Source organism: Engystomops pustulosus, chromosome 6 (genome assembly GCF_040894005.1).
Source record: "Engystomops pustulosus chromosome 6, aEngPut4.maternal, whole genome shotgun sequence".
Taxonomy (NCBI): domain Eukaryota; kingdom Metazoa; phylum Chordata; class Amphibia; order Anura; family Leptodactylidae; genus Engystomops; species Engystomops pustulosus.
The window spans coordinates 142,919,000-142,931,954 of NC_092416.1; the positions used below are offsets into that span (position 1 = coordinate 142,919,000).

The 12,955-nt window shown below is 43.4% G+C and overlaps 2 protein-coding genes and 1 long non-coding RNA gene across 3 annotated transcripts in view; all 3 read right to left on the reverse strand.

Annotated features, from left to right (window-relative positions):
* Positions 1-12,421, reverse strand: part of PNMT (phenylethanolamine N-methyltransferase) — a 36,501-nt gene extending 24,080 nt beyond the window's left edge. The window contains exon 1 of the mRNA XM_072111504.1: positions 11,082-12,421. Within this exon, the coding sequence (XP_071967605.1) occupies positions 11,082-11,115 (34 nt within the window). The 5' untranslated portion in view covers positions 11,116-12,421. The remainder of the gene's footprint in view (positions 1-11,081) is intronic.
* Positions 2,153-4,890, reverse strand: TCAP (titin-cap). Its single transcript, XM_072111503.1, has 2 exons — positions 4,661-4,890; positions 2,153-3,808 (listed from the first exon to the last, which is right to left on the reverse strand). The coding sequence occupies exons 1-2, from the start codon at positions 4,876-4,878 to the stop codon at positions 3,391-3,393; spliced, it is 636 nt and encodes a 211-aa protein (XP_071967604.1). The 5' UTR covers positions 4,879-4,890; the 3' UTR covers positions 2,153-3,390.
* Positions 7,136-11,072, reverse strand: LOC140064521 (uncharacterized). The gene is made up of 2 exons (XR_011847768.1): positions 10,605-11,072; positions 7,136-8,391 (listed from the first exon to the last, which is right to left on the reverse strand). It is a non-coding gene; the product is annotated as an uncharacterized lncRNA (long non-coding RNA).
* Positions 12,422-12,955: the final 534 nt, after the last annotated feature.

A 12,955-nucleotide genomic window follows, 5' to 3' on the forward strand; every position in this document is an offset into this window, starting at 1 on the left:
CCTTAGCTTTTTTCTTGACTATGCCTACTATTCTTCCTGACTACTCTCTGCATAAACCCTAGTGCTCCTCTTAACCTGCATGGACTTGCTGTCACCTACGGTAGTAGGTGAATAGTAACCTAGTGCCCCTGTTGCAGTATAATCTGGATTAATGACAAGTGCACAATAAATGCTCTTATTGCGCTGCTCAGCTTTTTCTTTCCAAAGCTATTGCATTTTTATTATTTGTATGTGGGTGGAGATTAATCTCTTCCTGCTTTTACCCTAAAGCTGAATTAATTAAATGCTTTGTGTTCTCTCATGAAGTAATATAGCAGCAAATACACTGAGCCTGGCATAGTGTGTACATGACAAGACTATATAGTGACTAGCCTAGCAGATTTTATTACACAAAGGAGCATGCAGCGTGTAATAAGTAATAGAAACAAGCAGTAAAATGGTTACATGAAGTGTATAGTCTGTGCTGTTTGAACACTAAGGGTTAACAGGTTCCCTGCTTTGAAAATATTTTCTATAGAGCAGAATGTGGGGGAGGGTTGCTGCACAGGAGTCTATGACACAGCTTGAGAGAGACAGAGAACGTTCTGCAGAATCATAGACTGGGATTAAGGAAACGGATAGGGAATGGGGGCGACCTTCTACCTCACCATTCTTTTCTTCTACATCCAAAATGCTCTCCGGCTGTCCACACAGAGCAGAATCGCATAACTTCCCTCTCCTTCCAAACTAAGGAGGGAGCAGGAGCCCCTCCCATTCAGTTGTCAGAATCTGTCTGTTTTTTTTTGTGAAATTTTCTACGGCCTCCCATGCATAAGCAGCAAAGCTGATGGAAATATCTACTGCAGGGGCAAGCTAAACTAAGGAGGAACACATTATCCTACATCTTAAGCGCTATTGGTTTGTGGAAAAGAAAATCATCCAACCTTGCATCTATAACACATGCATGCTTAGCAGAACAGATAATGTAAATAGCATGGCCTCCTTTAGAGATCAATTTACTGTGGATACATTTAAACTGTTGCTATTTTTGTTATAAACACTTACAGTGTCCCGGACAGAGCAAATGGAGTTAATGGCGCTGTCCACAGCTATTTTCCTCCAACATGTGATTTCTAATAAAGAGCAAGTTAAATCCCTTTCTTGGCTGAGGACATTCCAATAGGTGTGAATTCCTAACAGCGGCCAAGTTTCCAGCCACTGGGACAACAAATATAAACAGTGGTATTAGAAATAACAACCCCCTCCCCCACTGGATTATCTTTTCATACAGTGCAATAATAGTTGATTTATTATCACATTGCAATTAGCTTGATATGACATGTACTTACTGTATATCGCCACTGCTCTCTAGGATGACCTGCAGACCCTTCAGATAGAGGGGTCTGGTAGGTGCAACCTCTGTAAGTCATATGCTTGCTGTTATGTACCCTGCAAGGAGCCACATTTTGGAGAGCTGGATGTAATGTACCCAAGTATTATAATAATAACCAAAGCAACATGTATTAAAGTATCCACCACCTTCCAAAGATTTTGAAAATACGTTTACAATCTGTTTGTATACTTCAAGATATAAAGCACATTGCTAGATTATATCATATTTTCGCGGCCCATTAAAAAAGATGAAATGCCTTTATCTATTGTATGCAGCTACCTAATAGGAAACAAAAAGAAAAAAAACACAGTTTCATATCAAATGACATTCTAAAAAATGTTAGGGACGATATACAGTATTTTGAGAACTGCTTTCTAATCAAACATTTATCATTTCCTGTTTTCATCTACTTCAGGCTGCAGAAAGGATGATAAATCTGCAATAAGAGGGAAAAAAAGTCCTAGACCCCAATAATCGCTTCTTAATTTCTCACATTTCAGAGCCTCCAGAAACATCTAACAGCTATGTGTGATTTATATAAGTCGGGTTTATTGGCCATTGGACACAAAATTGTGGACTTTTCCTTATTACATTGAAACCTCTGTGAGCAGGTTTACTTTTAAGGGGGTGGTCTTTTCATAGGGGACAGCATACATAGAGCATAACAGGAAGAAAAATTGTCACTGTAAACGGAAGGGGTCTTCTCAAACAGGTGGTCTTCTGGAGAAGTTTCACAGTAAATTATTTTATAATCTAATGTAAACAAAGACGGACACAAAGTTAATATATTCCCGTTTTATTACATCATAAATATTACAAACATTAGCACATTACACACAGACATGTATAATACCGAAAAATAAACTTTAACATAAAATCTACATATAAAACTGTGCAAAGTATTTGTAATCCAATGCAACATTGTTACACTGGATTAACCCCTTTAAAGGCCAGGGGGATTTACAGTTAGTAGCTTATATTATTTTACAACAGACCAGCCTTATCTTACAATGGAATAGACTAATAATCATCATCCAGTCACCCCAAAATTTTCATACTGTTTCTTCATACTTTTCTTTTTCCTAACTCTGCCCATTACTTCCTATTTACTAAAATATAAAGCAATGAGCACTTGTAGCCCATAGATGAGAGGGCAGGATACGCACAAACCAACCATGGGGAACCTTTCAGCCATGACATCCCATCCTTCAGAAGCCTGTTATAACATCATATCCTTTACTAATCTGTTATTAGTTATCCTTTAGGACTCTGTTATAACATTGTATCCTTCAGGAACCTCCTATAACATTGTATCCTCCAGGAACCTCCTATAACATTGTATCCTTCAGGAACCTCCTATAACATTGTATCCTTTAGGAACCTGTTATCAAACCCTACCCTTCAGGTATCAACCATGGCTTTCCATGGATACTCCATGCCTAATACATTCTGATGTCCTTTCATTTTTCACTTTCGCTATCTTTATCCAACATCCGGTGGGTAATTGTTTGTGAAAATGACCATTACTCAGGTTCCACAAACATGTCTGACCCTGAACATCTTGAGAATAGACGGAATGAAATGAGAGGAGATATTTTTAGACTCCTATTTGCTAGATCCAGATGTCCACCAACTTCTACACAAAGCATCAAGAACCTTCTAAAGGACAACAAAGAGATGGGTGAAGATTTCATCTCATACTGCAAAGACTATGCTCTGACCAAACAAGACTTTGCGGTTATTGACTTTAAGGTGAATCACAAAGGAGCTTTAAGTTCAGCACCATGTACAGGATGATCTGATACATTCATTTAATACAAAGCTTTTCAGAACAAAAAAAAAATCTTCTGCAGTTTTCTATCTCAAACTGGAACAATCCCTGCAAATTTCTTTATAATCTGCTAATAGAAACTGTAAATGAGAATCTAGTGCAAACACAACGCAGAGGCAAACTGCATTCAAACCTGGCCTTTCTAGGACTAAAACATTTTGTAGATACCACAGTCCATCATAGTTCTTTAGCCCCTCTGGGCCTCCTGGGACATGGATCTGGAGAAAGAACCTGCTAGGCTGGGCTTAGAGAATTCCATGCGAGCTGGTTGCCTGACTGGTGGCAACTCTTTGGTGATTTGAGAGACTGGTATCTTGTCTTGGCACAACCCATCATTCCCTGGATTGCTGAGGGCTCTCTCAAACTCAATCATGCTTCGAAGCTGTGGAGGTGTTGCCATGCGATCCATCTTGGTGGTAAGATCTGCTGGCTTGAAGATTGGCAGTGGCAGGGATCTCGTGTAGGGTAGCTGATATTGAGTAAGGCGGTGACCAAGACGTCCCATTCTCATGATTTGGGCTGGAGAACGTTGGACCAAGAAATGTGTCTTGCCTTGTTGTCTGAAGCTTTCTCTCCTCCACACATCGGCATCACGTGCATTGCAGCTGAATAAGAGAAACATGAGAATAAATCACATTGTTCATGTAATAATACAAAATGTTAGAATATATTTTGGTTTCCTTATCCTTACATCCCTAGACTTTGGGGCTATCTACTGGTCTTCAACCTGTCACATCCACTATACCAGTGGTGGCGAACCTATGGTACAGGTGCCAGAGGCGGCACTCAGAGCCCTTTCTGTGGGCACCCGGACCATTGTCCAAGCACATCAGTCAGGACTCAAAAGAAACTTCCTACAGTTCCAAGCAACTTAAAAGATGCTGTTTTTAGTAATATTTTGATACTTACTTCGTTACTAGGGACTGTAGGAAGAGGAAGAATGAGTAGACAGGGCTGAATTATCTTTGGAGGACCTCCTGCTGGCCCCACGATTCTCTGTCTACAGAGGGACACTGGAAAGAAGCTAAAATTATGAACATTTTCCATCTTTCTACTGTGTTTCTGTCCTCAGGAGGCCAATATGGTTGAAAGTTGTTGAACAGGGAGCAATAAATTATTGCTTTAATCTTTGGTTGGCACCTCGCGATAAATAAGGAAGGGGGTGTTTGGGCTGCAGTTTGGGCACTCGGCCGCTAAAAGGTTTGCCATCACTGCACTATACAGTAGTGGGCCAATAAGAAGTCTATTCATCAATCTGGACATAGGTGAACCTGTCAATCAGTGTCTGAGCCTGCCCACTGGACTCTAAAGCTCAGGGCAAGCCGATTTCATTAGATTCCGCCATATGTCAAACATTCTGCAATATGTCAAAGCCAAAAACATAATTGTTGGCTACATGAATATTGATGACCCCTTTATATTCTACCGATATGCAGTGTGGTTCCCCCTTGTCTCACCTCTCCTCTGGTCTACTGAAGACAGAAGTATCCAGCCATTCTGCTGAGTAATGTTCCCTTCGGACATTGTTGTCTTCCTTCACTTGACAGTTCAGCTCAGCCATAGTGCTGCCCTCTTCACGTGTCTCTGGCTTTCCCAGCATCTTCGGATAAGTATGTGTTAACAGGTTGTAGTAGTTTGACTTGCTCAGTGTTTCCTCTGCGGCTTGTTCTCCCATGCAGTGTTGTGTCCTGGGCTTATATACACTTGGCCGGGTCTATTTTCATTCTGCTTTGTAACAATCTATATCTATCCAGAGAGTCATCCTCACCCCCCTCCAGACCCTCACACCCACACAGTGACCACTGACTGACACACAGGACAGATATGGAACAAGGCCCAGAAGAACATGCACACAGCAGCAAGATCAGAGTCAAGTTACACAGTTCCCAGCACAGATTATTCTTATTATTATGTCATCTGCTATCAAATAGTATGGATACATATCACAAAATCAACCACAGTTTTTTGAGTGTGGACATTCTTGATCTCCATCTGAGAAGTCTGGATTTTTATATAATGTACAATAAGCTCACAGCATACAGTGCTGGGTTACTATATCATGTACAGTGATCTCCTGACTATATATTATCAGGACAGGATCACACAGTGCTGGGTTACTATATAATGTACAGTGATCTCCTGACTGTATATTATCAGGACAGGATCACACAGTGCTGGGTTACTATATCATGTACAGTGATCTCCTGACTGTATATTATCAGGACAGGATCACACAGTGCTGGGTTACTATATAATGTACAGTGATCACGTGACGATATATTATCAGGGCAGGATCACACAGTGCTGGGTTACTATATAATGTACAGTGACCTCCTGACTGTATATTATCAGGACAGGATCACACAGAGCTGGGTTACTATATAAAGTACAGGGGTCTCCTGACTGTATATTATCAGGACAGGATCACACAGTGCTGGGTTACTATATAATGTACAGGGATCTCCTGACTTTATATTATCAGGACAGGATCACACAGTGCTGGGTTACTATATAATGTACAGGGATCTCCTGACTGTATATTATCAGGACAGGATCACACAGCGCTGGGTTACTATATAATGTACAGTGATCTCCTGACTGTATATTATCAGGACAGGATCACACAGTGCTGGGTTACAATATAATGTAATGGGATCTCCTGACTGTATATTATCAGGACAGGATCACACAGTGCTGGGTAACTATATAATGTGTAGTGATCTCCTGACTGTATATTATCAGGACAGGATCACACAGTGCTGGGTTACTATATAACATACAGTGATCTCCTGACTGTATATTATCAGGACAGGATCATACAGTGCTGGGTTACTATATAATGTACAGTGATCTCCTGACTGTATATTATCAGGACAGGATCACACAGCGCTGGGTTACTATATAATGTACAGGGATCTCCTGACTGTATATTAAAAGGACAGGATCACACAGCGCTGGGTTACTATATAATGTACAGGGATCTCCTGACTGTATATTATCAGGACAGGATCACACAGTGCTGGGTTACTATATAATGTACAGGGATCTCCTGACTGTATATTATCAGGACAGGATCACACAGTACTGGGTTACTATATAATGTACAGTGATCACGTGACTGTATATTATCAGGACAGGATCACACAGAGCTGGGTTACTATATAATGTACAGGGATCTCCTGACTGTATATTATCAGGACAGGATCACACAGTGCTGGGTTACTATATAATGTACAGGGATCTCCTGACTGTATATTATCAGGACAGGATCACACAGTGCTGGGTTACTATATAATGTACAGGGATCTCCTGACTGTATATTATCAGGACAGGATCACACAGTGCTGGGTTACAATATAATGTAATGGGATCTCCTGACTGTATATTATCAGGACAGGATCACACAGCGCTGGGTTACTATATAATGTACAGTGATCTCCTGACTGTATATTATCAGGACAGGATCACACAGCGCTGGGTTACTATATAATGTACAGGGATCTCCTGACTGTATATTATCAGGACAGGATCACACAGCGCTGGGTTACTATATAATGTACAGTGATCTCCTGACTGTATATTATCAGGACAGGATCACACAGTGCTGGGTTACTATATAATGTACAGTGATCTCCTGGCTGTATATTATCAGGACAGGATCACACAGTGCTGGGTTACTATATAATGTACAGTGATCTCCTGACTGTATATTATCAGGACAGGATCACACAGTGCTGGGTTACTATATAATGTACAGGGATCTCCTGACTGTATATTATCAGGACAGGATCACACAGCGCTGGGTTACTATATAATGTACAGGGATCTCCTGACTGTATATTATCAGGACAGGATCACACAGCGCTGGGTTACTATATAATGTACAGGGATCTCCTGACTGTATATTATCAGGACAGGATCACACAGCGCTGGGTTACTATATAATGTACAGTGATCTCCTGACTGTATATTATCAGGACAGGATCACACAGTGCTGGGTTACTATATAATGTACAGTGATCTCCTGGCTGTATATTATCAGGACAGGATCACACAGTGCTGGGTTACTATATAATGTACAGTGATCTCCTGACTGTATATTATCAGGACAGGATCACACAGTGCTGGGTTACCATATAATGTACAGGGATCTCCTGACTGTATATTATCAGGACAGGATCACACAGCGCTGGGTTACTATATAATGTACAGGGATCTCCTGACTGTATATTAAAAGGACAGGATCACACAGTGCTGGGTTACTATATAATGTACAGGGATCTCCTGACTGTATATTATCAGGACAGGATCACACAGTGCTGGGTTACTATATAATGTACAGGGATCTCCTGACTGTATAATATCAGGACAGACTGGAGGGCATGCAACAGAACACCTTAGGTAAACCACCTGTAAGGGCACTTTAATTGTTTACCCATAACACAAATATCAGTAAACTGTAACTTCCAAAATATGACAGACACTTCTTGCTGGGTGGAAAATTAGGTCACAGCTTTATTTATTTATTTTATATATTAACCCGTAATATCCAAAATCAGGCACTTGGAATAGAATCACACATTTTTGAGCTCTGGAAGCTGTATGCTCCCAGCTGCCAAGTCGGCCAACCGAGCAATCACCATCTCAAATCTTCCACCATTCCGCCACCAGCAGATCCGTGTACCCCTACATGGATCTGCGCCCCCACCCAACAAGAAGAAGTGTCTACTCAATACCATCAGAAAAACCCCAGAGGAATATATTCAGGCCCATCTCTTTAAGGTAACACTGTTTGGACACATTACATCTGCATCGTTCCCACTATCTCCCTGTGCCGTACTAGATCACCACACTTATAGTGCATGAAATGGACCATGCCGGAGTTAACCGTATACCCGGCCCACTCCAAAGCAGTAGAATTCCTAGAACCTTGCCAGATAACTCAGGGAACTTTCTTCAAACATTTTTTTCACAATTTCTGGAAGAAGATTGCACACTGGCAAGGCCTGTCTCATTAAGGTCAATAATACAGCCTCTGGGAGGACCTGAATCCATTTTAAGCCCTGTATACACCTCCAAAATACATCTGCCTGTTGAAAAACCCCAAAAACTAGTTCCCGCCAGGGAGACCTGAAATATGTACAAATGACACAGAATGTTGTCATGGGGCAAACATTAACCGGAGAACCTGAAACAATAAGAGGGTAAAAAAGCAATCCCACAATAAATCAGGCAGTGAGCAAAGCATGTAGACCTCCCAAAACTCATAACCTCCACACCTGGGAGGCCGGCTGTAAACCCCTCAGCTGCTGCCCCAATCTGAAAGGAATGGGTGCCCTCATAAGATAAGAAAAGATATGTAAACCTTTATTAGTCCCACAGTGGGGAAATTCACACCCAGGATTCACATCTTCTTGGGTCCAACCTAAGAACCCCAACATATTTCAAATATCACCTGAAATTAAATATGGGAAAGTGAGGGGAGGAGGCACTTTCATGAACTAAAAAATTGGGACCCAAACCGAGATAACGATAAAATCACCTGAGACACTGTAACCGGGCCAGAGATAGCACCTAGAGACCTGTACAGCTGTACCTGACGATTATCGGGCAACTATTATGCCTATAATAGTATCGTATCGATATACAAACACTTGGGCCTAAGTGAATTATCCCTTAATAAACAGAGGGGGGGAGGGTGGCTGAACGAGAGACAAGATCCCTGATACAAATGGTCACAAAACTAGGGGTTAGGCTAAAGGCAAAGGAAAACAAGGTCTTGTATTCTAAGGAGAAAACTGCTGGGTAGCACCTAACCAGGTCATATGACAAGTTGTGAAGAAAATGGCCACCAGGTGGACCCCGGACCTTCCGTAGCCGATATTAGATGCCACTGGTGAAAAGATCTGGAGACTCAAACTGGACAAATTGCAGCCAAAGTATAAAGCACTCAGTACATGTCGGGCCCATTAGGTGATGTTCAACTCCAAACAGCAAAATAGAAGCATTTTACACAAGAGGGAAAGACCCGGAAGGGATGAATAACATTACAACAAGTCAATAACAAATTACAACCCTAAGTTACCACAAATGGGAAGAGATCCAGAAAAGTCAGGTTCTGGTCCGGGACAGAGTCAGATCACTGTGGTGCCCAAGGTTCTCCAGCACACGTCCCCAAATTCCAACCAAAAACCACAGGAGACCCGGCTCTGGCCGTCAGCATGTAATAGCATTGTATGGCAACAAAATCATCACTAAATTGTAAGGTGAACATAAAGACTGGTGATAATATGAATGCGATGTTCTGATATTATAAAACAAGCACAAATGCTGTGAGAGAAAAACTCCCCCAGCGGTGTAACCCTGCGAGCAACAACCACAAAGCCAAAGAGAGAAAACGCACAAAAGACGTGTACAAAGCAATAATAATAGTTAATCCTGCGGCAAATGGCCCGAGCAAAGGCCTCAAGCCTTATCCGGGGGGATATCAAAACTATGCAGGAAAATGTAAACAAAGGGGCACAAACCGCAAAATTACGGGATCTACAGACAAATCATCCAAATAGTAACAGAGCGATAAAAAAGGTGACATATTAGACAACCCCGCCCAGGAAAGAACTAAAATGTTTCCCACTGCAATAACTTTACTTCTCCATGTATAAAATTTTCTCCGTACATGTCCCCCAAGATCCGCAAAAGTACCACACCACAAGATGGCGCTACACAACATCGATCAGCATAGTAATCATATAAAGGAAATGAAGCAATGGTGGGAAGACAAGTATCACAATAATACTCACCGTCCACATAGCTGCTCAATCTGGGGGCACAAACAAGAAACACAAAGCCAAATCAATAACCAACCAGGCCATGGGGACCCCCGGCCGCCTACTGGTGAGGAAACACAACACGGATATAAGGAACATAATATATCTGAGCTTCCTCAGAAAACATCCCGGCATAGACCAACTCTTGGGGAAGGATAGGGGTAAATGAGACAGAACTGCGCTGGTTCCTTCTTTGGAACTATCCAAAGGAGAAATGTGCATGTCAAGAAATGGGGAGTGGAGGCTAAAGGGCAGGGGCACCTAAAAGGGGGCCACCACCCTTCCCCGGGAAACTTATTTCTATATATTTTCCAAAGGACACTGGGATGGCCTATTGCAACTGTCCTGAAATACAACCCACACTATTAAACACACATGAAATAAGGAAACAAAACCTAAAAATTGAACACAGTTAACAACCTTAGAAGGATAACCCCAACCCCATGTCTAGAGCACTCACTGCCATCATTTCATCTGCAGGTGCTATCTTAGAAGGATAATAGGAAGCGGGACAGAGACATACAATACGCACATGTGCGCCCCCCACAGGAGAGGCATTAGAGCTTATACTTACAGAGGCAGCGTCCCTTATTGCAGAACCATCAGCTCCGGGTCATAACCAGAACCTGTACATGGTGTCGTATCACCACCAGAAAGGCCACCTGTGTCTTGCGTGAAGAATAAATTGCCTCCCGATATGTGAACATCCCAAAATAACACATTTTCACCCATCACATCTCAAAACAGAGAAAGCCTTGGGGTATTTATTAATAATCTCAGCTCCTTCATGTTAGGGACTTGGGTCCGTGTTGATAGAATGACTTGTTCCTTATCTGCTGTAAGCAGTTCTACTGACAAAGGACCAGATATCAATGTAAGCATTGGCCCATATCCTCTCCCCAATCTATATGGGCTCCATGCGGGCTGCAGTACATTATACACAGTCCTTATGGTCACCTGCGTGCACAGGTGCCGGAGCCGCGCTAATATCTACCAGAGCAGAGGAAACCCGTGTAATAAGGTCATTAGAGTGGGGACTATTCTGTCTCACCATGTAATCGCTCCCACTCCCGCAGCACCTCCATATTGTAGCTCAGCAGTTGGTGCAGGAATAGAAGGACGATCCACAGGAACTGCAGCTGGAACTGAAGTCACTGGAGAAACCAAGCCACGATCCGGGAATGACCCACTGCGGTCCCGCATATGCCGTCCACGGCTTCATGTACCAGTCATCGTCTTAGCGCTCAGGACCCACCGGAGATGATGGGGAGCGCCGCCTTGACGAACTGGACAACCTGGCCGCCGCCTGCGCCAGGTTGAATTAAACTCCGCAGAGCCGTGGCGGGAGCGCCAGCGTAACTCCCGGGCGGAGGAAGGGGATTATGGGTATGAGATCTGTGACCATGGGGAACATCATGGGGTGATACTGAAGTGACCGCAGCCCCTGGCTACAGGGGAGCGACAGAAGAGGCTGACACAGCAAGTGAGGGTTAATTACAGCAGCCCCCTGACTGGGGAGGGCTATACTGACATCTTCTACAAATACAGCACATGAGGGGTTAATTGCAGCAGCTCCCTGACTGGGGAGGGCTGTAGTGACATCTTCTACAAATACAGCACATGAGGGGTTAATTAGAGAAGCTTCCTGCTAAGCAGAAAACTGCAGAGAGAGCCTCTACAGCTGCAGCATGTGAGGGGTTAATCCCAGCAGCCCCCTGACTATGGGGGTGGGGGGGACTGCAGTGGTATCTGCCACAGACACAACTACTGGGGACTTTACTGACCCCCCAGAAACCACCTGAGAAGGTGCAGGGGCATCCTCTGAGGACTGAGCACAACTAGTATGAGCTCCTATTACTACTGTGGGAACTACAGGAGAAATGATGGGAGTGGTAGTGCAGGGAGAGATAATGGGAGTGGTAGTGCAGGGAGAGAGAATAGAAGAGCATGGAGCTGCAGACTCTGAGCAGGGACATGGAGCTGCACATGTGGTTAGTGAAGGAGCAGAGACTAGAGCAGATTTACTACTACTGTGTCTCTGCCTCCAGCTCCATGTATGTGATTACATGAGGAGAAGAAGCTACTGCAGGGTCTCCTCACCTCATGAGAGGCCTGGGGGTGGGGATGGCCGGGGTGAGGCAGGAGCTGGGAGACTACATGGCCTCCTGCCTGGGGATGGAGCAGACACTGGCAGGAGATGATTCCTCACCTTCAGTGTCTGGATGGGGCCTCCATAGATACACAGGGGCCTGAGCCCTGGACACAGCACAGTCCTGCAGCGCACACCAGCCTGACCCCAGGAGAGGGACAGCTTGAGTGTCGCCTAAAAGAGGGAGATATCCTTGAGTGATCAGTCATATATATACCCTCTGGTCCTGTAGGAGGGGAGGACATTATGAGGTAAGCAACAGGGGAGGAGTGAGAACACATCTTAAAGGCACAGATCACCAACCCTCTATTAAAGTGCAATAGTACCCAAACTTTTACCCCTTTGCATCTAATAACATCAGCCCCCAGTCTAGGGGTACCTTCCTTAAACAGTCAGGTGTACCCCACAGGATCACACAGCGCTGGGTTACTATATAATGTACAGGTATCTCCTGACTGTATATTATCAGGACAGGATCACACAGCGCTGGGTTACTATATAATGTACAGTGATCTCCTGACTGTATATTATCAGGACAGGATCACACAGTGCTGGGTTACAATATAATGTAATGGGATCTCCTGACTGTATATTATCAGGACAGGATCACACAGTGCTGGGTAACTATATAATGTATAGTGATCTCCTGACTGTATATTATCAGGACAGGATCACACAGTGCTGGGTTACTATATAACGTACAGTGATCTCCTGACTGTATATTATCAGGACAGGATCATACAGCGCTGGGTTACTATATAATGTACAGTGATCTC

Excerpts from the sequence above, each read along its gene's own strand:
- TCAP (XM_072111503.1), bottom strand. The coding sequence starts at position 4,878 with ATGGGAGAACAAGCCGCAGAGGAAACACTGAGCAAGTCAAACTACTAC. Across the intron at positions 3,809-4,660 it reads TTCAGTAGACCAGAGGAGAG|CTGCAATGCACGTGATGCCG; the intron begins GTGAGACAAGGG and ends TCTCTTATTCAG.